The sequence below is a fragment of the Raphanus sativus genome, chromosome 4 (assembly GCF_000801105.2).
Source record: "Raphanus sativus cultivar WK10039 chromosome 4, ASM80110v3, whole genome shotgun sequence".
Lineage (NCBI taxonomy): Eukaryota > Viridiplantae > Streptophyta > Magnoliopsida > Brassicales > Brassicaceae > Raphanus > Raphanus sativus.
The window spans coordinates 50,083,451-50,111,254 of NC_079514.1; the positions used below are offsets into that span (position 1 = coordinate 50,083,451).

The window sequence follows — 27,804 nt, forward strand, 5'->3', positions numbered from 1 at the left end:
GAGGCATGTTCTCTATCTAAACTTGTTTGACTTTGGAAAAAGGAGTTCAGATTGTATTTAGTTAAAATGTGTTTTTAATTGTAAGGAAAAAAAATGAGAGAAAATTGGTTTTGGAGACTCTGTTGCATCTGTGGAAGATGATTCTCGAAGCTATCTTATCTTGAGGATGTACTTGGAGGAGGCTTCTATTACTGCCCGCATAAGCTCATGTGCCGCTAGCTGTAACTTGTTGTTTGAAGCAGTCTCGTGTTTCTGTTAGTCTTTGGACAAGTTGTAGGTTCTATCCGCATTTGAGGTTTCGAGGATGGTCTTGATTGGTGATACTCGCAGCAACGACGATGAGGACTCAAGATTTTATGATATGTGGCAACATCATAAATGTTCAAGCTTTAAGTTTGGAATCGATGTTTCTACATGTTGGGTATTGTTGACTGTGACCATCTCTTGTTGGTTTTTGCTGTTACTTTATTCTTAATTTTAAATTTTGTTTACCCTGTTTTTTTTGTTTTCTCTATAATTGTTGTTAAAAATTAAAAATTGATATAAAATTCAATATTTTATCAAAAAATGATATTGTTTATTAGTAAACCGGCTTGGGAGTCAGTTTTTCTGACGCGCCAAACACGTCCTTAAGATACTTAGAAGAGAAAAATTAAAAAGAAAAGGAAATGCATCAGATCACCCTTTCTTCTTCTGTAGATTGGATCTGCCGAGTACGGTGGTGCAATGTCTGTATTAGCAGTTTAAGAATATTCCTTTATATATTCATAAGATAGACTACGTCAAATGTATATCCCGAAATATCTGTAACCACTTGTAATGAGAAGAGATTCCTCAAGGGAATTTCATAATCTTTCATGGTATCAGAGCAAGTTGCTCCTGAACCGATCTCTTTCTAAATATTTTTTTCTTATTTCCAAAACCTCTGTTTTTCTTCTTCCTCTTTCGATCATCAATGGCTGCTCCTGCAAACATTGAACGCGCTTTTGGCGTAACAAAAATCAAGTCTCACATTCCATTTATATTGGACCTTGATGATCATAATTACGACGTCTGGCGCGAGCTTTTCTCCACACATCGACGGTTCTTCTCTTCCCACTGGTGACGATGATGCTCAATGGTACAAACGTGATGGGTTAGTAAAACTATGGATCTATGGAACTCTGGCACCTGATCTTTTCAAGAGTTCTTTTGAGACGGGGGAACCGCTCGAGACATTTGTTTTCGGATTGAAAACAAGTTTCACAACAACAAAGAAGCTTGTGCAATTCACCTTGACAACAAGTTACACATAACTGAGATTGGCGATCTCTCAATTGAAGCATACTCCCAGAAACTCAGGTCTCTGTCTGACCGCCTTGCTAATGTTGATGCTCCCATATCGGATCACACGCTTTGTCACTTATCTTCTCTATGGTCTAAATGAAAAATTTGACAACATCATCAACGTCATCCAGCACAGAGATCCCTTCCTGAGTTTTGCTACTGCTAAGTCCATGCTTCAGATGGAAGAGACTCGTCTCAAGCGCTTCAACAAGTCTGTTCCCAAACACTCTGATCATTCTTCTTCTTCCACTGTATTAACAGTTGCTGCTTTCTTAGACGATGGCGTCGAGGTTAATCCTTTTGCGGTGATTGATCTGCGTTTTTATCATCTTTGATTTGTTAGATTCGCGTAAGTACATGTATTATTAAACCATCTTCATCGGTATCGCAATGTTACTACTACCTCAAGGAAAGAACATAGCCGATTGATTGATAAATTTATGCAAATACATTTTTTATAATTGGGGATCCACACAGCATATGGTTATCGGCTTCGAGATGTGATTCTCTTGATTAATTTTTCGGTAGAATTTGGTTAAGAATTTGTATGAGGTTGATGGAGTACGGAAGCATAGTCTGATCACAGTCACTTGCGCTAAGAACAAACTCTACGCCCACCTTCGGGAGGAGATTGTATTTAATTGTATGTATCAAAATTCAAAACCACCATACTTGCTGGATTGTATATTTTGGTGAATATGAAGACTATGTTATGCAGTTTATTGTGTAGTTAGGTACAAGAAGAGGCTTACTTGACCGCACTCTCTGCTCAAGCTGTGGGGATGAGGAATCACTGGAACACATTCTGTTTGAATGCGAAACGGCAAGAAAGGTGTGGGAGCTCTGCCCTTGGTCTATCTCCTTTGAACCACGCTTCTGCTCAGGCTTCAAAGAAGCTCTACAACTCTCCTGCTTGAAAGTAAACCTCCCCCCAGTGGGATCGTCAGCTAACCTCTTCCCCTGGATCTGTTGGGGACTTTGGCTCAATCGCAATCTCCTGAAGTTTGAGAATCGACAAAACACCCCTCCCGATATCCTCTCAAAAGCGATAGCCTTCCTTCGAGAATGGGAGACGGCCCACACAGCTCTCGATCAACGCCCTCGCACCAAACCACCGCAGGTCCCAATTCAGCTCTCAGCGCCGTCGATCATCACATGCAACACAGACGCAGCGTGGAACAAAGACTCCGGGGAAGCAGGCTTAGCATGGATCTTCAAGGACCAATCGGGAGCAGAAATCTCTAGGGGTTGTCAACATCAACTCCACGTCTCCTCTCCGCTCATGGCGGAGGCGTTGGCGATTCGGGCGGCTCTAGGGCATGCGGTCTCGCTCAACATCAACACCATCTGGCTCCGGTCAGACTGCAAGGGATTAGTACAATCCATCACCGCGAATCAACGATCTGTGGAGCTCTACGGGGTTCTTTCAGACATTGAGTCGATCGTCGCCTCTTCTTTTTCTTTTTTCTACGCATCGTTTGTTTCTAGATCAGTAAACGGGCCTGCTGATGCTTGGGCTAAAAATTCCCTCTGTACCAAACTCTCAGTGATGGGCTCGGGCCCTCACTAGACTTTTCTCCTCTCTTTAATCAGTTTTCAGTTAGCCCAAAAAAAAAAAAAAAAAAAAAAGGTACAAGAAGATAGAGTTGCTCAAAAAAAAGGTACAAGAAGATAGATAGATAAAAGAGCTAGATAAAAATGTATCTTGATATGTTATTTAACTCTAAAGCAGCAACCAAGCAAATGCCTTGAACATTTTTTTTCTCAACAAATGCCTTGAACATAGAGAAACAAAAATGTAGTATATACATAACATATATGTATATATATATATATATATGTATTTTTGTGTGTGTCTGCAACTTTGCCGGCAGCCACACGTTAGACTTGGGTACTCTTCACGTTATTGCTTACTATTCTCGGTAGAGTTTCAATTGGACTACATAAGACAAGAGACTAGACAAGACCGAGTGTACAAAGCAAGCAAGGACATTGCTACTATTCCCACGCCTAAGAGTTTCTCCATCCATCCTTTGTCTTCTTTTAATGTCACCTTTTTGTTTTTAAGTCTTACACACTAACTCTGTTTAAGAAACAGGCCTACGCCCTCAATAAATGTTAACAGGTAACAGCTATCTCTCTGTGACTATAAATGTTAGACAAACATACTGTAGTTGCATAGAGGAGGATTAAAGAAAGAAAAGAATGGGAGGTTTCCTTTTGTGGGAAAACAGACAAGCAAGTTGTGGTTTTGATAATCTCAAGGTCGAAAGCTGTACTTTGGTTTTAAATACTGAGATGATAAAAATATTAAATAGTAAATCCATCAGCAAAGAACAAATCCTAATATTCCTTTAATTTTATTTTTTTTGTTGCTACAGTTATTAAAGACAAAAGAGAGGAAAAAAAGCAAATCTTTGTCTCTGGGTGTGAGGAGACAGGTGTAGGGTGGAGATCAAATCTGTGGTAGGGTGTGTCTCCCCACATATCTTTTTGCCGGCTTCTTCAACGGCTTTTTCGCTTCAACCCCTCCCCATCCTTCGACGTCGTTTTGTCCCCACCCTCTCTCCTTTTTCCTCTCTCTCTCTCTCTCTCTCTCTCTCTCTCTTGTCTCTGCTCTTCCGTCTCTCGTCTACAGTGCCCTCCGCTTACACCTGCTTTTTCGCTGTCCTATGAATTTGGTCGAAACGCATTTCTCCTTCTTCTTATATTTTTTTCCCTAAATCAAAACAAGTCTCTCTCTCTCTCTCTCTTATATTTTGTTGTTGTAATTTGTTACTGTTTTTGCAGACATTGGTCTGAAATTCTCCTTTGCCGTCTTCAATCGCCACTTGCCGCTCCAACCCTGGTCTAATGTATGCATATCCCCTTGTGTTTCTGTATCTTTCTGCGTGCCCTTGCCTCTTTTTTTTTTTCTGTATGCTTTAGTCTCTTTCTTTACACATCTGTCACTACGCCTCGGCTTCTATTGCTTTCTGTACTTGTTCTGTTTCAAGCCTTTTAACATGTGTGGGTAAGTTTTGTTTGTTTTCCCCTGTAGTTGGGGTCATTCCTATATCTTTTTTTTTTGAACAAAGGGTCATTCCTATATCTTACAAAAGTATTTCAAGCTGGATTCCAACAACACTCTTATGTCTAACATTGCTGAACACTTTCCCCTCTCTCATGCTTTACCTTGTTATTTTCTTTTCTTATTCTTATTCTTGTCTGTTTTATTTTAACCTTAGCGCTCCTCTCTCTGAAACACATCTCACTGTCTTCTTCTTACCACAATAGCAATAGCTGAAATGAATGGAGATAGACCAGATTCTCATTACACTGAGACGGGATTCCCGTATGCTGCTTCTGCTAGTTACATGGACTTTTATGGTGGTGCGGGTCAGGAGCCCCTAAGCTATGCTCATGCCGGAACAATGCATCATCCTCAGGTACGTACTTACACCCTTTCCATGTTAGCCTTGGTTTGTATGTCCGTTGAGTCTGCTGCCTACATAAGTTTCCTTACTTTGCCTACTCTCAGGACAGCCTGTACTGGACCATGAACGCAAATGCATACAAGTTTGGATTTTCAGGATCAGATAATGCTTCTTTCTATGGTTCTTATGACCTGAACGATCATTTATCCAGGATGTCAATCGGGAGAACCAATTGGGAGTACCTTCCCATGGTAAACGTTGATGAGTCTGTTCCACGGTCTGTCCAAATCGTGGACACCGATGATCACTCTGACGCTGAAGAATGTTCGTTATTTCTGCTGATTTTTTTTTTGTTATCCCTTCCTGGTTTTTTTTTCTCTAAGCTAAAAGAATATTGTCTTATGTTTACAGGCATTGCGATTGAACATGATCCCGAGAGTCCTCAGGTATGTGCACCTCCTGATCTAAAAGGTTCTTGAATCGAAGATGTGATTTATATGCTCGTTAATGCCACAGGTATCCTGGCAAGACGACATTGATCCCGATACAATGACCTATGAGGTTTGTTCCAGATTCCTTGTGGGCTTCTTTTTGCCAAGAGAGAGCAGTGGACTTGCATCTAAATGGTTTTGTGGATCAGGAATTAATAGAGCTCGGGGAAGTGGTAGGATCAGAAAGCCGAGGGCTATCTCAGGAACTCATAGAAACGCTTCCCACTAGAAAATATAAGTTCGGGAGCTTCTTCTCCAGGAAAAGAGCAGGGGAAAGGTAAATAGCAACCTTTACAACACAAAATGTTCATCACAGGGTTTATACACCACTACTCAAAAGCGTGTATATTATGATCAGGTGTGTGATATGCCAGCTCAAGTACAAGATTGGGGAGAAGCAGATGAATCTTCCATGCAAGCACGTGTATCATTCCGACTGCATTTCTAAGTGGCTAAGCATCAACAAGGTATTATTACTCATTATATGTTCTTCCTTGTTTTTACATCCTCAGTTCAACTGAAACATCTCTATGCATATGGAATGCAGATTTGCCCGGTCTGTAACAGCGAGGTCTTTGGGGATCCCAGCATCCATTGATTGTCTCCATTAAGTAATTGTGTTAGTGTAGTGAAAACTCAGAAGAAGAAGAAAATTAGCCTAAAAGAAGAAGATGTCCACACTATACTACTCTCTCATGTTCAGTCCTCTGTACATGTAATTTTTCATTTTCGTTTCTGTGTTTTAACACTCGTATTGTATACTAAATGCTAGCAACAACAATATAATCTAAATCCATATACGGTGATGGTCCCAATCCTTAAGGTTCTAGTTCAGTTCTCCCACCCCCTACTCTACTATCAAGGCTTCAAATTGGAATGATGAAATGTAATTTTTTTTTTTAAGTAAAGAGACACGAGGCATTCAACAAATGAACATACATGATGCCATAGTATGTGTAATACTAGTGTCCGAATCATCCAATCTCCAGGGTAATACATATATAAAAATATGCTCACAACTTGTCTTTATGTAAGAGATTGTTCCTGGAGTTGTTCCTGCAAAGAGCAGACCCCCTGGTGGTTAGAGTTGCATCTCGCTTGGAAAGAAGATATATATCATGGGTTTAGGTTTTTAGTACCTCTGTAACAAAGAAGGCATGGAAGCCATATGGGACCCTATGCGGCAGATCCACCACCGCCACTGGCTCAGCCGACATTGTTTTTGCGTCTATCACATTCACACATGATTTCCTACCAATTTTCAATCAACATATTATTGTACCAGAAAGACAAAATAAATATAAACAATTGATAAATACGAAACTATAGTAGGAGCATAATAACTACCCTGTGTTTTCATCATGAACAAAGAAGATCAAGTAACCATCATCTTCTTCCCCTGCCTCACGAGGGACAAATATAGCCTCTGAACCGAATCTGCCTTGACCCAGATCATAGATTCCCTTGATATTGCCTCCTACTTCCAGCATTGTTTTACCTGTCTCAGCTTCCGCATGCAGATCAAACTTGATAATTCCTGTAACCTTAGCGATACTGTCCAGGATTGTTCCATATACATATCGCTGTTTCCTACACGCACCAAACAAACAAGAAAACGTTGCATTTCCTGCTAGGGGCACAATGCATATCAAACAAACAAGGACAAGGGTGAACTCATACTTTCCAGTGTAGCACTCGTTGATTCTGGGGAAATCAACTGCAGATGCCGATAATTTATTCTGGGAAGCTGAGCCCGTTTTCATGTTAAATCTCATTTCGTACCTGCAAAAGAAATAGATGAGACGAGCATATGGTTTACGAGAGAGTACAGTAGATGTAACAAGTCAGTGATTCTTACAGTTCGTTGCTAAAATTCTCGAGTTTTTCTTTCACATTCCCGCTGACCATGTCAAGATCTGGATTCTCAAGGCGACAAGTGATGAGGACGACTTCATCCTCTTCTTCCCAAGCATTGGCTGGATAAAAGGAGCCATTAGCGGAGGTTTTATTGGTATATATCGGAATATAAAAATTTGACAACATGATCCCTTAATCAGACATGGGAAAGCACACACCGTTATGGAATATAAAGCAGTTGGGAAGCTCAAACCATCTAATCAAGAGTTCATCCTTGGCATAGCGTGGAAGAACACCAAAACGAGCCTTTTTTGTTGGATCAAATGAGTATACCATTTTCTTCTCTTTCACCATTTCCTAGGGAATCAGTTACATATAGACACATGAATCTATGATTCTCACAAGGAAATATAAAAAAAAGAGTTTCCGTATTTGCTTTATAGTCATCCTCTCTTGTGTTTCAACAAGAGTATATGGGAAGCAAAAATACATAAACTTGATGAATAACGTACCTTTGGCCTGAAATGCATAGGAAGATCCATGAAGATTGCGTAAGACTCGGTAATAGCGAAATCGTGCATCATGACTGGCTCTGATATAGTAATTGGGACAGGGTCATGCATAATGCCATCTTCCGAGATCACTCTGTATGTGAGATAAGGTGGCGTTTGCGAATAGCCAAATGTAAACATTTCACCTGTACGAGAGGAGAGGAGATGGTCGATGATGAGTAAACAGAATCAGTAGCAGGGGAAAAGTGAAGAGACTTACCGGTAGCTGGGTCAACTTTTGGGTGGGCAGTAAAGGAGTGGGTCAATCTCTTGTCATAATCCATCATGCCAAGAGTTTGCAGGTCTCCATCTTCCAAGACTTTGACGACATCTACAGACCAAAAGCTTTTGACTTATAAGATAGCAAACATAAATCTTCCAACCTAATTGACGCAAAACACTGCCAATATTGGTCTCGAAAAAGATCAAGTTGCGCTCACTTTGTATTTTAAAAGAAAAACGAGAAGGTAATAGAGATTTACATGGCTTATCTGCCTCGGATAGTGCTAGAAGTTTTCCATGGTGATAGACGAGCGCTGTATTAGCTGGGGCATGGAGAAAGAGAGAGAGAGAGAGAAAGAGATTTAAAAATAATAATAATAGCTAGGAGAGAAAGTAAAAGGGAAGAAGCGAGGAAGCAACCAACCAGTTCCATGTCCATAAGAGACGTCCAATACATTAAGTTTGGTTCTGAGCTGTTGCAGATAGACCATGAGCAATCCGAGAAAACCCTTAAGGTCCCCAATCTGTAAGAAGTAAAAGAAGACAAAATGATCCCACGAATGATAAGTATATATATATATATATATATATATTCATAAGATCTCTCTAACCTTCATGAATTTGGCAGCTCCGAAAAACTCTTCCTGCTTGAGGCGTGATGTCTTAACATATCGAGAAACATAAGTTGCTTTCCCATCTTTGATGCGTACACCATGTATCATCCTGCAGTTTTATTATGGAAAATTCGTGTGAGATTAATTAATGAAAAAAAAGAAAGAATAAAGCAGCCCCTAGTTTTGGTAACAAGAAAGAGTTGGCGTACCCATCTCCATCAAACCTGAACAGAAAAAAAAATAAGAAATAATTAGAAAGGAAGCGAGCATGATGATTGTGCAAAAGAAGATAGAGAGACGTGCCAGTGATATCCAGCGACGGGATCAAACTTGGGATTTGGACCAACCCTCACAAATTCACCGTTCAAGCATTCCTGGAGACTCGACTCAAATTAAAAGACGATTAGATTAGAACCTTGGTAAAAGGAGTGAGTGTAAAGAGAGTTGACTTAACTGGAAGAAATCCATGGACGACGGGGAGATCCTTGACCGGGGGAGTCTCATCGCGGACGGGAGCGAAGTTGCCGGAGAGGTAGTGGAGCGGGAGAGAAGCATCGTGCATCAGCTTCACTATAACTCTCTCCACAAGATCGACAAGCTTAGAGGACAACCCCTTTGAGGGTTTTGGGTTGACGGAAACTATGCAATTCTCCGCCATCGATTCTCGATTGCAACTGCAAGCAAGGAAGGACAAGTCTGATCATATACTTTTCACTCACTCAGGAATCAGGATGATAAGAGCTTGTATACTTGGCAGAAACGCTGCCACGTCACGACGTCACCGCCTCATGAATTTATCTCATATTATCTTCCAATAATACATAGGTGGTTAGGTTACAAATTTTAAAATTATTTGTGTATCCTTATTATTGTTGGTATAATATTTTAATATATATTCCTAATATTTTAATATTGCTGGTAGATAATCTTTTGACCTGTAATAATATATTTTAATATTTTAAAATTGAATGTGAATTGAGTAGTTCCTTACCATCAGTCTCCTTTGAAGTTGAGAAAGTGGAGGCTAACTTAATTGCTCGAGATATAGCTAAAAGTGTTATGAGAGATGGGCGTATGCAATCCTATTTGGCCTTGGAAGGACCTGCCTGGCTCCATAATCGTATCCAACAAGAGGCATCATAAATCTCCATTCGACAAGCATGGAGACAAGAGTAGTTGATCTTTCCTTTAAGATGTTTATTCTTGCTTATTGCTGTCTCTTTGTTTTCTCTTGGGGTTCCCCTTGTATCTCTTGAACTCTTTTATCAGACGATAAAAAAAAAAACTGAATGTGAATTTTTGATAGAGATAATTTTTTAATAAAAATATTTTATTTATTAGTACTTTTAAATTCTTAAATAGAATTTTTAATATACTTTAGATTTTTACATCTTTTACGAAACAATATTTTATTAAATTATTTTATAACATTATCATTAGAACACGTATATATACTTTAATTGATTCGTATATCAAATTTTTCGTCCATAGAAATTATTAAATCTACATTTGCAATTAAAATATAAAACACACAAGTTATTAAGAAGAAACATAACTATGTATATGTGAATTCTATAAATTTAATAAAAGGGTAAGAATATAAAAAGTTTCATAAATTTTAGGAATATGCTTTTATTAATAATATTCTTCGAATTTTTTATACTGATGTAATTTTTGCCCTGTTCAAAAACTCGTTGGGTGCTAGTCGGGCGGTAACTCTGGGTCTAACGAGTTACCAAAAAATCGGAGATTAAGCGGGGTATACGCGGGGCAGAATTTTTCTTACTGTTTTAATATTTGTAATGTAACATACTTTTAAAAATTAGACACACGAGAAATACATCAATATGTGCCGCATCCCAGTGGTTATTTTTAGTTTGTTTGACTTCCCAGCCCGGGTTCAATACGCCTATAATGCATTTTTTAAGATTTTTTCATTTAAAAAGGGCAAAATTGTAATTTTGTAGACGTCTTCTTCCATAACCTATTTTTACAGAGATTATGTTGCGGTCGTTTCCTATCATTCTTCGTCCTAAGTCATCAATTTTTGGTTTATTAGCTTCGATTCAAGCTTGTTTCTTTGTTTATACCTTTAAAATATGACAGATCTATGGTGTATTTACCGATTTCAGACTCGAAATCACCAAAACATGGATGGATTTTTTTTCTTACAGCGTTTTTGACCGAATATACCATAATCGCGGCATCGGAGCTCCGCCGAGCGCTTAACCAGCGCGAAATTGGCTAATCCGGCCGCGTTTTCGAATAGAGTTATGTTACTATGGAAAAGATTTTGAAAATGATGAATTTGTGAAGGAAAAAATATTTTACGCTTGATTTTCATTTGATAACATTTTATAAACTCTTAGAAAAGAAACTATACAATTATAAATAATTTATCAAATATTATAAATTTTATAGTTTATGAATTATTTATCAGAAATTTAAAAATCTTTATAAATAGTTTCATAAGTCCTAATAAGGGGTTTTATAACTCAAGAAAATGATTTGTCATCTACGAAGAAGAATTGATAAACTTAAAAATGATTTAAGAATTTTATAAAGTAGTCCTATATATTAATCTAAAACTAAAACCATCGAAAGTATTTAGAAAAATATTTTTTAAAATTCTTAAATCATTTTTAAAAAATTTTAAATAATTTAAAAGCTTGTTAACCTTATCGATGGTTTTTAATTTTAGAAAATATTTATAAAACTATTAAATCATTTTAATAATTTTAAATAATTTTCAAACTAGTTAATCTTCATAAACATTTTCTAAACTCCTATAAATAATGAAAAATTCTTCCTTAACGTTTATAGATCTTTATATATTGATTTGTAAACTCTTATTAATGATATAATAATTATAAAGATGGTTTGACACATTAAAAATGATTACTAAATATTTATATAATTATAAATTATTTTATGTCTTTTATAAACCATTAGAAATGAATCAATATAAATTACTATATTTTTTTTTTCAAAGTATGTATTAATCATCACAGTTGATTTTAAACTAATGTAAATAATTTATAAACTCAGGTGGAAAAATAAAGCTTTTGGATATTATTTGTTATTTTTTTTTTGTTTTTAAAAAGACTCGTGTTCTCTCCAATGGTGGAAGGCAATAAAGATCTCGCAAATTTAACAGTAATAATCAATACAGCAAATGGCTATCAGAGTTAAGGTGATACAACCAGTGAAGAGGTATACAAGAGATAACTAACATACTACATCTTTGGTGTTCGCCTACACTCTCAAAAACATACACCTTCCTCCTCATTCACTCAAATGTGGGTTTATTTATTTATGGCTTGAAGTCTATCATCTCCCTTATGTTCAACTTGATGGATGGCCCCATTGACGAGCATATGTGTGCGCTTTTCCAGTACACTCCTTTTGCTCCCTTTGGCTTGTTTGTCTCCACCGATTTCTGCATTCAATATCATTTCCACTCAGAAATAACGTTGTACTCTACACTAGTATTAGATGGAGAGAATCAATCAAATCAGCCTACCACTGCTGCTAGGAAGTTTACGAGCAGGTCTTCCTCTGTGAAATTAACTTTCCCAAAGGGAATGTGAACAATCCCAGTTTTGTCTGCTCTGAATTCTACTTTTCCCTTCTTGAACTCCTCTATAGCCTGTGAGCGAGAGAGAGATGTATGCATCATAAAATTTATGATTACCAGAATCAGGAGCAGAGGTGTTGCCTGAGTAAGTAAGTACCTGTGGAATGTTAGCTGTGACGGTACCAGCCTTGGGATTTGGCATGAGTCCTCGAGGACCAAGAATCTTTCCAAGGCCAGCAACCTAACCACCGCACAAGTTAAAGAACGTTTAGTAATAAGAGATGAGGAGTAACATTTGGCTCATATCACATTCTTTTGCAAAAGAATGAATGTCGTAAACAGCTAGCTATACAAGTTTATTTTTATTTATTAACAAGGCTTCCAAAACACGCACCTTGACCATCATATCCGGGGATGCAATTAACTTATCGAACTCCATGAACCCTCCTTTTATCTGTTCAATCAAATCATCACTGCCCACAATATCTGCCCCTGCATTTTTTGCTTCATCGACCTTCTCACCTGGACATTATTATTATTGAACATGGAAAGACAGAGAAGAATTAACAACACAAAAGCATTTTCTACAACTGAATTAGTAGCAGAATGACTTGAAAAGAAGTGCAATTACCTTGTGCAAGAACAGCCACTTTAACAGTTTGTCCTGTTCCTTTAGGAAGGCTCACCTACCAGAGAAGGAAGAAAAAAACAAAGACAATGGGTTCAGATTTAAATTTCAACGAAACACAAAGTTATATGTAAAAGCAAAAAACCAAACCGTTGCTCGGAGCTGCTGATCGTTGTACTTTGGATCGATGTTGAGACGGAAATGGGCTTCAACCGACTCCACAAACCTTGTGTTAGCGGTTTGCTTGAGCAAAGATACAGCAGTCTTGACGTCGTACTCCTTTTTGGTTTCCCTTAGCTTTTGGATTTCCAGAAACCTCTTAGACCTTGTCTGCCAAAATGAGTAACAAAGCAGCTGAGACAAGCCCAAGTGATTGGACCGAGAGAAACAAGCATAAAGTAATAATCAATCATCATGCGAAAATTGCTCCCTACTCTACTCTACTCAAGGATACCAAATTCAACAATCTGTCATCGAAAGAAAGTCGTCCGATTGTCAAAATTAAGCGAGAGTAAAAGGAAAGGAAGGAGCGTACTCTATCTCTCTTGAGAAGCAAAGCGGCTTTTCCTTTCTTAGGCTTCGGCGGATCAAGGACGGCTGTGGCGGTGGACGTGGCTTCATTCTGCTCCGCGTCCTCCTCAGTGTCTACATCAGCCTCTGCTGCGACGGCTGAGACAACTACCGGGAAGGATCGGTTGGAGCCTCTTCTAGCCCCAAGGAGAACAAGAGGGGGACAGAGTGCGACGCTCAAGTTGTTGGGTCTTGGGTTCGCATATGAGAAAAGAGACGGGATTGTAAGGTCCTTTGATGCGGCGTATGCTATCATGAGAGCGGAGCTGTGGGTTGCGCAGACAGCCATTGTCGGAGCTCTTAGCGAGAACCAGTTTCGTTTTGTTTGTGTAAAGGGAGGGAGCACACTGCCTAATCCACAAAGGGGATAATGATACCTATCTATCTCTTTCTAAGCTATTATACTATGCATGATGGTGCACCGCTCATACAATCGTAGCTTACTTATTACTCCACATCTGTCATATTCTTGACCATCCATAGATATTGCAATTTCTTCTTTCTTTATCTTTTAAAGGGATAAATAACACATTTAAATCTCTATATTCAATTTCTGCCTTCAAATGTAATTTCAACTTTCGCCAGTTGAGAAAACCTTCATTTTCATCTGAGCTAAGTTTATAAACAAATTTTATCAAAGAAAATAAAATAATTTTATTTACATTCTTTTAAAATATTAACATATGCTTTCGAAATTATTCTAAATTTAAAATAATTTCAAATATTTTCTATGGTTTTTACAATATAAATATTATTGATACAATAGCTTTTGTTTCCATATATTTTACGAAAATTATATGTTTTATATTTGTAATTCAAAATTTATATTACTGAGAAAATGATTGATCGATTAAAAGATATCTACAAAAAGTATTGAAAAACGTCTTAGATCAAACTGACATTTTTGTTCTTAACTTTCTTCTCTTTTGCTATATGCACTTTAATACATATTAATAATATAAATATGATTATTGTAAACTGAGCTAATCAATTAGTATAATTCAATAAGAAAATATGTAAAATAAGTGTTGAAATTATAGAAGAGAACGTGAAAACTGTCAAAGAAGCATTCTTCAAACTCGAAGAGACTTCCTTAAAATAGTATAAGAAAATAATATACATTTTTTGAAATAGTAGAAAAATTTCCATTCTGTTTAAATCTTTTAAAAAATAACACATTTAAATCTCTATATTCAATTTATGCTTTCAAATGTAATTTCAACTTTCACCAGTTGAGAAAACCTTCTTTTTCATCTGAGCTAAGTTGATAGTGTTAACTCGAACATTGTGATCTATTTGCTTGAAGATAGGAAGCACATATATTTTGTTGTGGACAAAGTTGTTGGGCTGCTTCTAAAGGTGGTAGATGGTTACTTGCACGCTGCTACTTTCGTGAGAATAAAGGGAGTTTCAAATGTAGACAGTCGAATCAATGACAAGAATTCGGATCAGGAATAAATCTTACTAAGAAAATGGAATTTTTTGTTAAAAGATAGAAGAAAATGTCTAAGTATCGATAAACATGGCATATGACTGTGACTCGATGCTACAACAATCCTATTATCCTAATGCTCAGATTTTGTTAAAACTTATTTATTTATATTTTGTCGCTGAATATTTAACTGAACACAAAAAAGATATTTATAGATGATTTATAATATAACACATTCATTCACTTAGGATTATGCTCATTGGTAGATAGAGTAGTAGTATTTGCTAGGATCTAATTTTGTGTCCCCCTCACCCTGTAGGAAGTAAAAACATTTTAACCTACATGAATATAAATCACATGCTACTACTACCACAATAATTCTTCCATTGCTTAATAGTAGAGTCTGGAATTGTAGTATCCCTTTTGTATGCAGATCATTGAGGGACTGAGAACTTTTGCTGTAATCCTGCTTGGAGGTATTAATGGTATTTTAATTTTAAAAAAATTGAAAAATTTAAGACAGTGATATGAGCAGAACGTGACGTTTGGGGAGATCCGATGTTGCAGTAAATTATTTTCCAGTTATTTAAAAATGAATCACTATATTCCCTTGTTGCAGTATGCAGTTCATCTTATTGGATAACCAACAATCATTATTAACTTTCAGAAACTGGTGACAGCCCATTAGAGATAACAAAATGATGGGCCGATATAAGATGGGTAACGAGCCAGAAAGAGTAAGTGACGCGTCATGCTGAGAATGGGTCTGAGAACCTTAGAGGAAATTCCCAGATGACCCTTACTCTTTTGAGGTGAGATGACAGTTTCACCCCCGACAGAAGATTGATGTCGTAAGTAAATAATTACTCTCTCCCCCTTGTTTCGTGCTCAGATCCCAATTTACATTAGAGACAAAGTTCACGGCCTAATCTCCCAGTTGATTTCAGTTGGTCTTGTTGTATTATGGCTTGCATCAAGGGGGTGGGCAGATCCGCCTCCGTGGCACTGGCTCCCGACGCTCCGTACATGGCGGCGGGAACCATGGCGGGAGCAGTGGATCTGTCCTTTAGTTCGTCGGCCAATCTGGAGATCTTCAAGCTCGATTTTCAGTCTGAGGATCGGGAATTAACACAGGTAGGGGAAATAACGAGCTCGGAGAGATTCAATAGAATAGCATGGGGAAGAAACGGATCTGGTTCAGAGGAATTCTCCATGGGTCTAATTGCGGGCGGACTTGTGGATGGAAATATAGATCTATGGAATCCACTTTCTCTAACAGGGTCTCTGCTTCTGCTTCTTCTTTTTTTTTTTTTTTAATTTGAATTTCTAGCTTGCTTTTAAATTTTCAAAAGTCTTAACTGGAGGAACACACTGTCACGTTTTTCAGTTCCAAGTCGAGTGAAAATGCACTGGTTGGACATCTTTCGGTTCACAAAGGGCCCGTGAGTTGTTTTTCTTCTCTTGCCAAACGCTTGCTTGCTTGCGTCTTCTTTTTTTTTTTTTTTTTAAACACTCATCATTTTGTCACGTTTCCTCGTATTTGTTAGGTTCGTGGTCTCGAGTTCAATGCTATCACCCCAAATCTACTCGCCTCCGGCGCTGATGATGGTGAAATTTGCATTTGGGATTTAACTAAGCCTTCTGAGCCTTCTCATTTTCCACTTCTCAAGGTAAATCACCACTTCTTTTGCATCGTATAAACCCGACTGTTTTGAGTTGAGCATCTTAAAATATTATATGCAGGGTACTGGTTCTGCCACCCAAGGTGAAATCTCCTTTATTTCGTGGAACAGAAAAGTTCAACAGATATTAGCATCTACCTCATACAATGGGACTACTGGTGCCTGTCTTTTTTCCCTTTCTCTTTCTCTTTCTCTATCTGTATTTCATTTCTCTCCACTCTTAACTCTTCTGCTTCTGCTCATTGTCTTGTTTTCTTTCCCCAGTTATATGGGACTTGAGGAAGCAGAAACCGATTATTAAGTAAGTATTCACTTCTTTCAAGTGATATTAGTGCGGCGCTCTCTTCTTTCTACATAAACCTTCATCTGGCCATTATCAATCAACAGCTTTTCAGATTCTGTTCGACGTCGGTGCTCTGTTTTACAATGGAACCCTGACATTGCTACTCAGATAATGGTTGCATCAGATGACGACACTTCACCTACTCTTAAGGTAAACCTATCATTCATTTAATGCCCTTGCTTCTTATATTCTTATTTGGTTTGTCTACTAACCTAACGTATCCACAATCAGCTCTGGGACATGAGGAATACAATGTCACCTGTGCGCGAGTTTACTGGACACGAAAAAGGTATTTTCAAAGCATTGCTATACAGATGCTTTTTCCAGTGTTTCTCTTTATCCCGATATCAAGTTCAATTGCTGATAACTGAAATGCCTTGTATCTCCTTTTTAACCTACTCAGTGACCGTTCTGTACTCTTGGGGGTCCAAATATATATAAAAAAAGAACTTTTAAACCATTGATCTGACAAACCAGTGCCCACCTCTGAACCTAGTCATTTTTTGGGTTATAATGTCATAGTGAGGTCAAAGTCCTGCTGTCTTCATTCTTTTTAGTATTAACATCTTGGTGAATTGTAGTGGTGATACTTCTTATCTTACAGGTGTGATTGCAATGGAGTGGTGTCCAAGTGACAGTTCATATCTTCTTACCTGTGCTAAAGACAACCGAACTATTTGCTGGGACACTAATAAAGCAGAGGTATGGAGAAGGAATTGATGAAAAATGCATATCTTCTAGCTTTCATCCGTTATTAGCAATCTTGAATTTGACCGAACTTGATCAAATATATCAGATTGTAGCTGAGTTACCTGCTGGCAACAATTGGAATTTTGATGTTCATTGGTACCCAAAGATTCCTGGAGTTATATCAGCATCTTCATTTGATGGGAAAATTGGCATCTACAACATCGAGGTATCTTATTAGTTGCCCTTCAGTGTTTGTAAATTGTTCTAGTCTAGATGAAATTTAATGTATGAGGAAAACCGAACCTGTGAATATTAGTTTGGGGCCTATTTTATTGCTCTACTGGTCATCAAATGTATTAGTATTTAATCTTATGAACTTCCGTTTGAGATTTACATTACTAGCAATACTTGTTGGACCTCATCTCCCTTTCCCCACTACAAATAAATTAAAAATATGTATCCAACGTCTTTGGTGCAGGGTTGCAGTCGCTATGGTGCTGAAGAGAATACTTTTGGGTCTGGTAATGTCGTTTCCCATTCTAAACAAATTATTTATCATTCCTATGTTGCAGAATGGAGTAGTACCAGAACCAACCTCACTTTTATAATCCTCTTTATGCAGCTCCTTTAAGAGCACCAAAATGGTTTAAGCGCCCAGTTGGTGCATCGTTTGGATTTGGGGGAAAACTTGTATCCTTTCATGCAAAGGCCTCAGTGAAGGGTACCTCAAGCATTCCATCTGAGGTAGGTAGTTACGAATGATACTGTCTTCTGTTGTACCCCTTCCTTCGTCGGTTCATTTGGCTAAATGTCATGTCCAGGTTTTTCTGCACAGCCTGGTGACAGAACAGAGTTTGGTGAGTCGAACTTCTGAATTTGATGCCGCAATAGAAAATGGTGATAAGACTTCTCTAAGGGGTTTGTGTGAGAAGAAATCTGAAGAGACTGAGTATGACATCCTTGTAATTGACATGTTCATAGTCGCCCTTAGTGATCTCACCAGACAACTCAGTTTTGCTCTGTTTCTGTTCACTGATTTTACAGATCCGAAGAGGAGAAGGAGACATGGGGCTTGCTGAAAATCATGTTCGAAGATGAAGGAACTACAAGGACAAAGTTGATCAGCCATCTCGGCTTTAGTTTACCTTCCGTGGAAAAGGATCAGGCAGTGGATGGGCTCTCGTCAGATCTAAATGGCACTGGATTAGAGGATACTGTGGCGCATGCACCGGAGCCTTTGGAAACTGACGAGGCAGCTGCATTTGCTATGGACAATGGAGAGGACTTCTTTAACAACTTTCCTGCTAAACCTGATACACCTGTATCTACTGCATCTGCCAAAGATTTTATGGCTCCTGAGACAGATTTTGCTGGCAAATTAGAAGAAACTCAAGAAATGCCAGAAGAAGAGGAAGAAAGTTCTGACCTAGTATTTGATGATGCCATCCAGCGTGCTTTAGTTGTTGGAGATTACAAGGAAGCGGTGGATCAGTGTATATCTGCGAAGAAGATGGCTGATGCTTTAGTTATTGCTCATGTTGGTGGTACATCATTGTGGGAGAGCACTCGTGAGAAATATCTGAAGAAGAGCAGGGCACCTTACATGAAGGTATATATATAGTTTTTTTCCCAGCTTGATATGTAGGTAACTGCCATAGACATCCCTATTTATGGTCGCAAAGCCTCTAAACTACTCTATGTTATATGTTTTCAGGTTGTTTCTGCGATGGTAAACAACGATCTCACGAGCCTTATCTATACAAGGTCACCCAAGTTCTGGAAAGAAACTCTTGCTCTACTCTGTACTGTAAGCTTCTCGAACTCTTTACTTTTCATGTCTTACTCATGAACCGAGATGAACAACTCGTCAGTGTGACATGATGCATGGAACTGCTATGTGATTCTGGTCACTATGAAACTAGTTTTTAATGAATGCTGCTCTTGTATTTACTGGCAAACAGTTTGCACAAGGAGAACAATGGGCCACCCTGTGTGATGTACTTGCCTCAAAGTTGATGGATGCTGGTAACACTCTGGCTGCAGTTCTGTGCTACATTTGCGCAGGCAATGTTGACAGAACAGTAGAAATTTGGTCAAGGAGCCTTGCAAACGAGCGTGAAGGAAGATCTTATGCTGAGCTTCTTCAGGTGTGTATCACTTTCCAGGTTTTGTGCATAAATTAAGTTGGGCTTCTCTACTTTTATTTTCTGCCCTTTTCGTTCAATAGGATCTTATGGAGAAGACTCTTGTTCTTGCTTTGGCAACTGGCAACAAAAAGTTCAGCGCATCTCTTTGTAAACTCTTTGAGAGTTATGCTGAGATATTGGCCAGCCAAGGGCTTCTTATAACGGCAATGAAGTACTTGAAAGTTTTGGATTCGGGTGGCTTGTCACCTGAACTTTCTATATTACGTGATCGTATTTCCCTTTCAGCAGAACCTGGTACGTATGCAGTAGTAATTTGATTTATTTTATAGAGTTGAATTCTGGTGATAAACTAATGTATATTATACTGCATCTGCAGAGACTAACACTGCAGCTTCAGGCAACATTCAGCCTCAAAGCACCGTACCATATAATCAGGTCTCATTTTTTTTAGTCAGCAACTGTCTTTAAACTGGAGCCTGGATATCTCTGGAATCCATTTAGCTTGTACGGACAACATACTTAGCTTGTATTCTTCTGTGACTTAGGAGCCAACGCAGGCGCAACCAAACATTATCAGTAACCCATATGATAATCAGTATCAACAATCATACACTAATTCTTATGGTGGAGAATATGTGCCCACAGCTTCACATCCACCCATGCAACAAGCAACCATGTTTATGCCTCACCAAGCTCAGCCAGCACCGCAGGTTCCTGAAGTTTTGGCTTTGTTGCATTTCCTTTTACCCATACTTCGTTACACCATCATGCATAAATGGTCATCATTATTAGGCAGTTTTCAGATGTCTAGATCCGGAGATTTTCCGTTTATTTTATAGGGCATTGGTCAAGTTCTTGAGATAGGAAGACATCACCTGTATAGACCTTTGCTTAAGTTCGGTTTTGTAAAATCTATATCTTAGAGGTCGTGACGGAAAAGTTTGTCGTGGGGAACTGTTTTGTTTGTTACGTATAGGTTTTGTGCCATTTTCTTGACAAACGTGTGTATATGCATGCAGCCATCATATCCTCCGTCACATGCAAGCAATGCTCAACCATCCATGAGAACTACTTTTGTTCCTTCAACTCCCCCTGCACTGAAGAACGCAGACCAATATCAGCAGCCAACCATTGGTTCTCATTCATTCACCGTATGTTAAATTTCTTTGACTACACTGTGTCTTGAGTTATCCCGCACTTTTTAGTTTGATTAAGCTAACAGCTATGTGATCAGGGACCATCTAACAATGCATACCCCGCTCCTCCTGGTCCTGGTTCATATGTATCTTCTGGCCCTTCACAAATTGGGCAATATCCTAACCCCAGAATGCCCCAAGTAGTTGGTCCAGGAGCTGGACCCATAGGATTTACACCTATGTCAACTCCAGGGGTTGCTCCAAGATCTCTTATAGGTTCTGTGCAACCAGCAAGTCCTCCAACACATCAGGCAGCTGCGCAGGCAGCCCCTGCTCCTGCAGCTCCTCCACCAACTGTTCAGACTGCAGATACTTCCAACGTCCCAGGTATTGTACAACCTGACATTAGCACCATTTGTCTTTTCTGTTCTCTGACAAGAAAAAAAACAAATAGTCATATATTGTGAACTTGATCCAGCCCACCAGAAACCTGTGATAGCAACACTGACAAGGCTTTTCAATGAGACATCCGAAGCACTGGGAGGCGCACGTGCAAATCCTACCAAGAAGCGCGAGATAGAAGACAACTCAAGGAAATTAGGTGCTCTGTTTGTGAGACTGAATAGCGGAGACATCTCCAAGAATGCTGCCGATAAACTCGCACAGCTCTGCCATGCTCTGGACAATCATGACTTCGGTGCAGCCCTTCAGATACAGGTAATAAGTTACTTGCTATTTGGTGTTTTAGCAGGCCAAAGAAACAAAGAAATAAGCGTTCGTATTTTCTCTTGTATCAGGTACTTCTGACGACCAGCGAATGGGATGAATGCAACTTCTGGCTTTCCACATTGAAGCGGATGATCAAAAGCAGGCAAAATGCGCGGTGATTGGTTTTTTTTGGTCTTCATTTCTGGGTCGGTAAAATTATAAATCCACAGGAGAGACGTGTGCATCAAACTCCTGCTTTCCAGTCTTTTTTTTCTCTCTTTTATATATACGATCAAGAACTCAATTACCCAAATTTGTTTGAGATAAGATAGAATCAGATTACTTCATGTTCTGGATGTTACTTTTCCGGACGAGTTTGTTTAGTCTCTTTTCTTTTAGATTTGCTCTATACTGTATTTGGTTTTATTTATTATATTTATGTTCACAATGTTTGTCATATTGGAAACATTAAAAATTGCATCTATCTAGTGGGGAGTGGGATAGTGTTTGTACTCAAAGAGAGAGGTATTTTATGCAAGAAACATTAGAGCTAACAGAAAAAAATTCTCTTGAGAAGCTCATACACCATTGTTAGGATCTCATACAGACTCATATATATACAGTTTTAACATACGTGCAACTAAGCAATTCTATGCAATCCAATGCTCACCTGTACTACTATGGGGAGATACATACACACAATGTTGAAACAGTGTCACAACCATAGTTTTATCATTGTTTGTTTGGTCCCATGTTAAAGATACCTTAAACACCAAAACTGCCAGCCTACATTACTGACTTGAATCAAAGTATATAGCATCTGCAGCCTTCACCCCCATTAGGTCCTTCAAACCACCGGTCCCATGCTAAGTTAAAAGGTCCCTTGGTCCTGCCAAAATTGAACATCCCCACAGCAGCATGTGTCAGCAAACCAAATGTAACAAGACTAAAAAAGAGTTTGAAGCAACTCACAGTGGCAAGAGAGGGTCGGGTGCTTTCTCGATGACGCAAAGCAGCCTGTGAGCCATGACAATATACAAGTTGATCACCCAATCATCTCAGGTTAAGAAAGCAAAAAAAAAAAAGCATTCCCTGACTTACTCCTCACACACGGTTGATACAATATCTGTCTGGCCGAGCTCTTCCAACTCTTTCTGGATAATAGTAAGCTAATTTGTTATTAAAAAAGCAACGGGAAAGATAAGATGGAGACACAAAAGAGTGGAGACATACAATCCTCAGATTGAAAAGCAGATCATATCAATGAGAAAATTAAAAAAAAAAAAGCAGATATCATATGACTATGATCACAAGTATGTAGCCTGAGAATAAACGCACATGTACAGTGTCTGTTCCATAGGGTAGGAGAATAAATGAAGCTGGAAATGAGACAAGGATCGTGCTCTGATTTAGAACACAATGAGCCATCTCTTATCGACAAGAACTGGTTTTTGGGGATTATAAAACAATACAATCTACATACATACCACAATTCCTTCTCAAGGTGTGGATTAGGATAATAGAAGAATCTTTTTACCTCCAAGAATTTGACTTCCTGTTCGACACGACCAAGCTCAGCAAGGATCCTGTGCTTCCCCCGTGCATCGCCCACAGATGCACCTTCTTCCTCCATCTCAATTCCACGCTACTATGATGCTCTCGATTCCCGATTTGTCACCCACTCTCTCTCGCAGATCTGACACCGTCAGAAAAGAAACTTTTGACTCCCTCCGTACACGTTTGAACCTTTTTTTTTTCTTCCTTTTCTCAAAAAAGTCACCTCTCTTTTACAATTCACACCTTTTTAAAGCCCAATATAAGTGGGACCATGGGCCATAACTAAAGGATTGTTTTCTCATATATGTAAAGCCCAAAACTATTGTAATTAAATTATTCAATAGGCACATGGTCCATAGTGTCAGAGCCCGATAAGAGCTCAAATCTATTACGGATTTAAATTACTCAATAGGCCCATAGGCCACAACCACAAGGATATTGCAAATCCCAATATAAGCCCAAATCCATTCTGTAAGAAAACAAGAGTCTGAATTTAATTTAAATTACTGGACAGAATCTCTTGTAAAGCAAACAACGAGCAAAGGTGACGAGTAACAAGATATATCCGACCAACAAGCTGATCAGTATCGATTTTTCCTTTGCATTAAAACAAAGGCAACAAAACTCATCAGCAGCAGCAGCATGCAAATCGATGGATAAGTGAGATCAATCTGCATAGCTAACCAATCCTCTGTGTCCAGAGGGGGAGGTTGAGGGAGAAGCGCTGAGCGATTTTGCTCCTCCTATGATGGGAGATCTTTGTGGCCCCAGCCGTGATTTAAGGTCTTCGCTAATTGGCTGCCTCTTTCTGGGGCTACGGCTAGGGCTACGATGATGACTTGGACTTTGGCTCATGCTTCTCTCTCTGAAACGTCTGCGCTCCCCATCTGGACTCCGCGAAATGCTTCTTCTCCTCCGGTTGTACCTACGCAAAACAGACAGGTTATAATGTAAGCGACTCTACTCTATCTAGGTGCTGTCTTTAGGAGTTATATCTTCAAAAAACTTAAGCCTGAATCTATATATATAAAGAGATAAGAAAGCTGCGAAACCTTGGAGGGCTCCTTCTCCTGGGTGGGCTCCTAAAGCGTCGTCTAGGCGAGCGTTCGGAGTAACTCCTGTTACTAGGATACCTCCAGAAATTTTAAACAAAAACAGGCCTTCTTTTAGTATTTATTTACAGTGTTGCGAGTATGTATATAGATTTTAAGTTACCTGTCTGTGTTCCTGTCCTGAAAGCTTCTTCTGTTAGGCCAGTGCCGAGGAGGGGAACGCTCAGGAGATGGTGTACGGTACTTCCGAGCAAATGCATAACGTTCTGTGAAGCCACGCCCCTTTCGGATGCGCTTGGGCTCTCCATTTGGAGATGGGCTTCTTGAAGATTTCCTCTCAGCTTTCTCTGCGCCAGGACTTCTGCTCCTATTTCCAACATCTCTCACAGGGCTCCTACTGGGACTTTTGCTCCTACTGTTTTGATTTCTCCTAATCACTGGGCTCACACTCCTATATAGCAATAGAAAATGGTAAAATTTGCCAGGGAAATAGGAGCAGAACACGAACATACAAAAACAAATCTGAGGAACACAAAGTAAGGGTAATAAACCTTGATTTCACTGAGTCAGCACGTTGATTATCAACTTTGGTGGCCTTTCCATTACCTACAAGTTCATTTTCATTCAGAAGAGAATCTGGTTCCTCCCTCGAGAAATTCTTCTTCACAGGACTAGAATCTGCAGCATTCCTTACAGACACACCATCTGTTCCAAGAAGAGAGCAAGATTCTCATAACATGCAATGCCACTTCCACATACGATAACTAGTTGCCAGATATAGGCTGAAAAACCAAAGATTCTTAACAGTTAAAACTTACCTTTAGCTTTCTTTGACTTTTTGTGGCCCATTCTCTCGTCATCAGAATTGCTACTCTCGGTGTCACTTGAACTATCCTTGTTTCTGTAAAAAAATAAATAAAAAGCACTAAAGAATCACGTAAAAGAACTGGCGAAGACTAAACTAAATATCATTAACTAAACAAATAGCCAGACCTGCGCTGAGGTGGTCTATCTCCTCGACCATTCCTTTTCCCCTTTCGTCCTTTGATCTTTCTTTCCACGCGTCGGCCTTTGTGTCTCTTCGTTGACCTCCTCTTCCTACGCTTCCCATCACTGGAAGAACTAGACTCATAGGAGGATGAATCTGTTTCTGATTCAGAATCTGATTCAGAACTTGAGCTATATGAATCTGACGAAGACGAGTATCTTCTTTTTCGCTTAATCCTCTTCTCCCGAGAGTCTTTCTTGCGTGTTCCCCTAGCTTCACGATCAGATATGTCACCCGAAGGAGAGCCTTTGCTAGATTTTTTCAATTTCCCTGGAAATCATTAAAGTACCCGAATCATACATATAGCCATTCCAAACATTCAAAAAACTAACTTCGGTACCTCTATCTTTTTCAGCAGCATCCTGAGCTTTTAACTGAGACATTTCGCCACAGTCAATTATTTTGACATTGCTGGTTGGTTTACCATCACTCGTCCCTACAAGCTCCATTTTCTTGACAACTTCCATTCCCTTCACGACTTTCCCAAATACAACATGCTTCCTACAAAATGATTCAAGAAAAAATAAGGACGTTTGAAATTGCATTAAACCTTATGACTGTTTTTTTTTGTAAATAACTTAAATTTCTAAGAATAACCATATCTATGGAACATGCATTACCCATCGAGATGTGTCTGGCGTTTGAAAAGGATAAAAAACTGCGACCCGTTGGTGTTTGGGCCACAATTTGCCATCGAAAGGAATCCACCTCCTTCATGGTCCAGTTCAAAATTCTCATCTGTAGAGGTAACATGATGATATATTGAGAACTTTCTTTCCGACTCCAGAAAGATGAATATAGAGCTTATAAAAAAAAAGTCGTACCTGGAAACTTCCCACCATAGATGCTCTCCCCGCCGGTGCCTGCAAACCAACCAAAGTGGTTCCAAATCATTTATTCTGTGTCACGAATCAGAAACCCCCACACGCCATTCTAAAGTGCCAATTTTTCATCATATGTAAATATGTAAAATTAGCTCCTTTGTGTCAGATCCTTAAAGGTGTGTGTTGGCTAACTACTAACTAGATTGTCTCTACGGCTGTGAGGTATACACCAACATAAAAGTATACATATGACCTTAGCTAGTGCAAAATCGATGCTAAGTTGTAAATAATATGATTAGAGGATAAGAGGTTTGAAGAATACCATTTCCATAAGAAAAATCACCACCCTGCAAAAAAGAAAAAAAGAAGTCGTTAGTCCATGATAAGCATACAAAATGAGAGCATAAGTAGAAGAAGGGAAACGTACTTGAGCCATGAAACCTTTAATGACTCGATGGAAAGATGATCCTTTGAAATGTAGAGGCTTGCCAGTGGTCTTTCCAAGGCCTGCCTCACCTGCAACATGAGAGGAATGAAATGTGACATGCAAACAAGAAAAAAGGTTCTTCTTTAAGTAAGTTAAAGGTACCTGTGCAGAGAGCACGAAAGTTCTCGGCTGTCTTGGGGACAACATCAGCAAAAAGCTGCAATTGACAGAAACTTAAAGACAAGGAAAGGAAAAGAAAAGAGGGAGACCAAAAGAGTGGATGTAATACCTCAATGACGATACGTTCAAGGGGATCCCCACCAATGGAGACATCCAAGAATACACTAGGATTATTCTTCTTCTTCATTTGCTACCTACACTACACAATCAAGAGGTTATAAAGCAAGGCTATCAAGTGTGCAGTTAACATGAGATTTGAAGCAGCCAGACAATATAAAACTCACGCGAGCCTAAAAATAATCAAAAAGTCTCTCTATTGAAACCGAAACTAAAAGTTCGAATTTCAGATCTGTCAAAAACCCTAAACCCCCAAAGCCAAAGTAAAGCATTAAAAAGAAATAGATGCTGGGAAACAAGGGAAGATAGATAGATAAAGACCTAAGTGATTGTCGGCGATAATCGACCGATAGTACGAAACAAAGATTCTTGCTCGCTCGCTCGCTCGCTCGCTTCCTTCGCCGGTTTGCGATTAAGCAAGCAAGCAAGTAAGTAAGGTTGCTCCGCTAGGCTAGGCTCGCTATGAAAGAAAATACCCAGTACTGTTTTATAATCTACGGTTGTCTGTTTGCCACGTGTCTAACACAGAACTGCATCTGTTATTATTATTATCGGCCCGCTTCACTCTCAGGCCCGATGGGCCTCAAATGATCTTCTTCTTTTTCTAAACCAAAAAGTCCAGTTAAAAATTATCTTTGTTTTTGTGGGTGAAGCGTTTCAAGAAGTCACTAGCCATGATGAAACATGCTTACTTTTGCTTATATTCAAAAGGCTCGTTGGTTTCGATGTTCTTGGATATGTTAAGCATGGTGCTGCGTGGATTTTCTAACATGTGTGCGGTGCGGGGTTCTATATAATAAATCTGTCCCCATTCATCAACTCTTGCTTCTCTTCTCAGGCGTGTGTATCCTAACACCTAAGCTATTATTAGGAGGCAAAAAAAGAGTTGAGAGAAGGTATTGGTGGACACGTTTATGTTGATCAAAAAAAAAAAGGTGAGGTCATTTGTTTGTTTATCCATATAAAGGTCAACTGGCTTATCTCTCTCGGTGTCGTCTTCACACTAATAAGAAAGGAGAGATTAGGCTCCACATTTCTTGACAAAGATATTGGAAACTGCTACGAAGTTTCTCTTTATCTTATCAAACTGATGATGTCTTTCTTTTGTCCTTACACGACCGCTGTCTCTCTATTAAAGTATTCAATTTCTTTATTTTGGTTTGTGGAAAAGTAGGTAGTGCTGACAAAACTTGGTTTTGATTCATTCGT

The 27,804-nt window shown here is 38.9% G+C and overlaps 6 protein-coding genes across 10 annotated transcripts; 2 read left to right on the forward strand and 4 right to left on the reverse strand.

The window, feature by feature from the left end:
- The first annotated feature begins 3,707 nt into the window (after nt 1–3,707).
- On the forward strand, nt 3,708–6,067 carry LOC108830555 (E3 ubiquitin-protein ligase BIG BROTHER). Of its 3 annotated transcripts, none has more exons than XM_018604155.2 (9): nt 3,708–4,007; nt 4,117–4,181; nt 4,554–4,754; nt 4,847–5,066; nt 5,154–5,188; nt 5,259–5,303; nt 5,383–5,510; nt 5,592–5,700; nt 5,781–6,067. In XM_018604155.2, exons 3-9 carry the CDS (start codon nt 4,614–4,616, stop codon nt 5,829–5,831), a joined length of 729 nt encoding a protein of 242 aa, XP_018459657.1. In that variant the 5' UTR covers nt 3,708–4,007; nt 4,117–4,181; nt 4,554–4,613; the 3' UTR covers nt 5,832–6,067. The 3 variants fall into 3 exon arrangements, with proteins under 3 accessions (XP_018459657.1, XP_018459656.1, XP_018459658.1); XM_018604154.2 differs by having other exon boundaries at nt 3,710–4,007; nt 4,603–4,754; XM_018604156.2 differs by lacking the exons at nt 3,708–4,007; nt 4,117–4,181 and having other exon boundaries at nt 4,614–4,754; nt 4,852–5,066.
- Nucleotides 6,068–6,104: 37 nt separating this feature from the next.
- LOC108830554 (carotenoid 9,10(9',10')-cleavage dioxygenase 1) lies at nt 6,105–9,199 on the reverse strand. The gene is made up of 14 exons (XM_018604153.2): nt 8,932–9,199; nt 8,781–8,851; nt 8,687–8,701; nt 8,475–8,586; nt 8,288–8,387; nt 8,124–8,186; nt 7,862–7,972; nt 7,603–7,787; nt 7,309–7,447; nt 7,092–7,209; nt 6,914–7,015; nt 6,581–6,823; nt 6,373–6,484; nt 6,105–6,289 (listed from the first exon to the last, which is right to left on the reverse strand). Exons 1-14 carry the CDS (start codon nt 9,133–9,135, stop codon nt 6,260–6,262), a joined length of 1,605 nt encoding a protein of 534 aa, XP_018459655.1. The 5' UTR covers nt 9,136–9,199; the 3' UTR covers nt 6,105–6,259.
- Nucleotides 9,200–11,606: 2,407 nt separating this feature from the next.
- Nucleotides 11,607–13,617, reverse strand: LOC108830532 (50S ribosomal protein L1, chloroplastic). The gene is made up of 7 exons (XM_018604125.2): nt 13,218–13,617; nt 12,833–13,012; nt 12,686–12,740; nt 12,449–12,576; nt 12,212–12,295; nt 12,001–12,126; nt 11,607–11,916 (listed from the first exon to the last, which is right to left on the reverse strand). Exons 1-7 carry the CDS (start codon nt 13,539–13,541, stop codon nt 11,791–11,793), a joined length of 1,023 nt encoding a protein of 340 aa, XP_018459627.1. The 5' UTR covers nt 13,542–13,617; the 3' UTR covers nt 11,607–11,790.
- A 1,952-nt stretch (nt 13,618–15,569) lies between these two features.
- Nucleotides 15,570–21,872, forward strand: LOC108830548 (protein transport protein SEC31 homolog B). Its single transcript, XM_018604144.2, has 22 exons — nt 15,570–15,964; nt 16,072–16,126; nt 16,232–16,354; nt 16,428–16,524; nt 16,631–16,667; nt 16,754–16,859; nt 16,941–16,998; nt 17,314–17,411; nt 17,506–17,625; nt 17,878–17,920; nt 18,022–18,143; nt 18,221–18,348; nt 18,444–19,008; nt 19,114–19,206; nt 19,361–19,546; nt 19,627–19,840; nt 19,923–19,981; nt 20,092–20,256; nt 20,566–20,697; nt 20,781–21,069; nt 21,161–21,399; nt 21,480–21,872. Exons 1-22 carry the CDS (start codon nt 15,648–15,650, stop codon nt 21,567–21,569), a joined length of 3,336 nt encoding a protein of 1,111 aa, XP_018459646.1. The 5' UTR covers nt 15,570–15,647; the 3' UTR covers nt 21,570–21,872.
- A 69-nt stretch (nt 21,873–21,941) lies between these two features.
- On the reverse strand, nt 21,942–23,161 carry LOC108830550 (guanine nucleotide-binding protein subunit gamma 1). The gene is made up of 4 exons (XM_018604148.2): nt 22,928–23,161; nt 22,492–22,544; nt 22,363–22,407; nt 21,942–22,279 (listed from the first exon to the last, which is right to left on the reverse strand). The coding sequence occupies exons 1-4, from the start codon at nt 23,021–23,023 to the stop codon at nt 22,195–22,197; spliced, it is 279 nt and encodes a 92-aa protein (XP_018459650.1). The 5' UTR covers nt 23,024–23,161; the 3' UTR covers nt 21,942–22,194.
- A 253-nt stretch (nt 23,162–23,414) lies between these two features.
- On the reverse strand, nt 23,415–27,072 carry LOC108830549 (peptidyl-prolyl cis-trans isomerase CYP63). Of its 3 annotated transcripts, none has more exons than XM_018604147.2 (14): nt 26,917–27,072; nt 26,588–26,672; nt 26,461–26,515; nt 26,299–26,387; nt 26,194–26,218; nt 25,872–25,910; nt 25,668–25,785; nt 25,388–25,548; nt 24,993–25,317; nt 24,818–24,900; nt 24,551–24,704; nt 24,163–24,450; nt 24,000–24,071; nt 23,415–23,872 (listed from the first exon to the last, which is right to left on the reverse strand). In XM_018604147.2, the coding sequence occupies exons 2-14, from the start codon at nt 26,663–26,665 to the stop codon at nt 23,614–23,616; spliced, it is 1,746 nt and encodes a 581-aa protein (XP_018459649.1). In that variant the 5' UTR covers nt 26,666–26,672; nt 26,917–27,072; the 3' UTR covers nt 23,415–23,613. The 3 variants fall into 3 exon arrangements, with proteins under 3 accessions (XP_018459649.1, XP_018459647.1, XP_018459648.1); XM_018604145.2 differs by having other exon boundaries at nt 24,000–24,080; nt 26,917–27,071; XM_018604146.2 differs by having other exon boundaries at nt 24,000–24,080; nt 26,588–26,677; nt 26,917–27,056.
- Nucleotides 27,073–27,804: the final 732 nt, after the last annotated feature.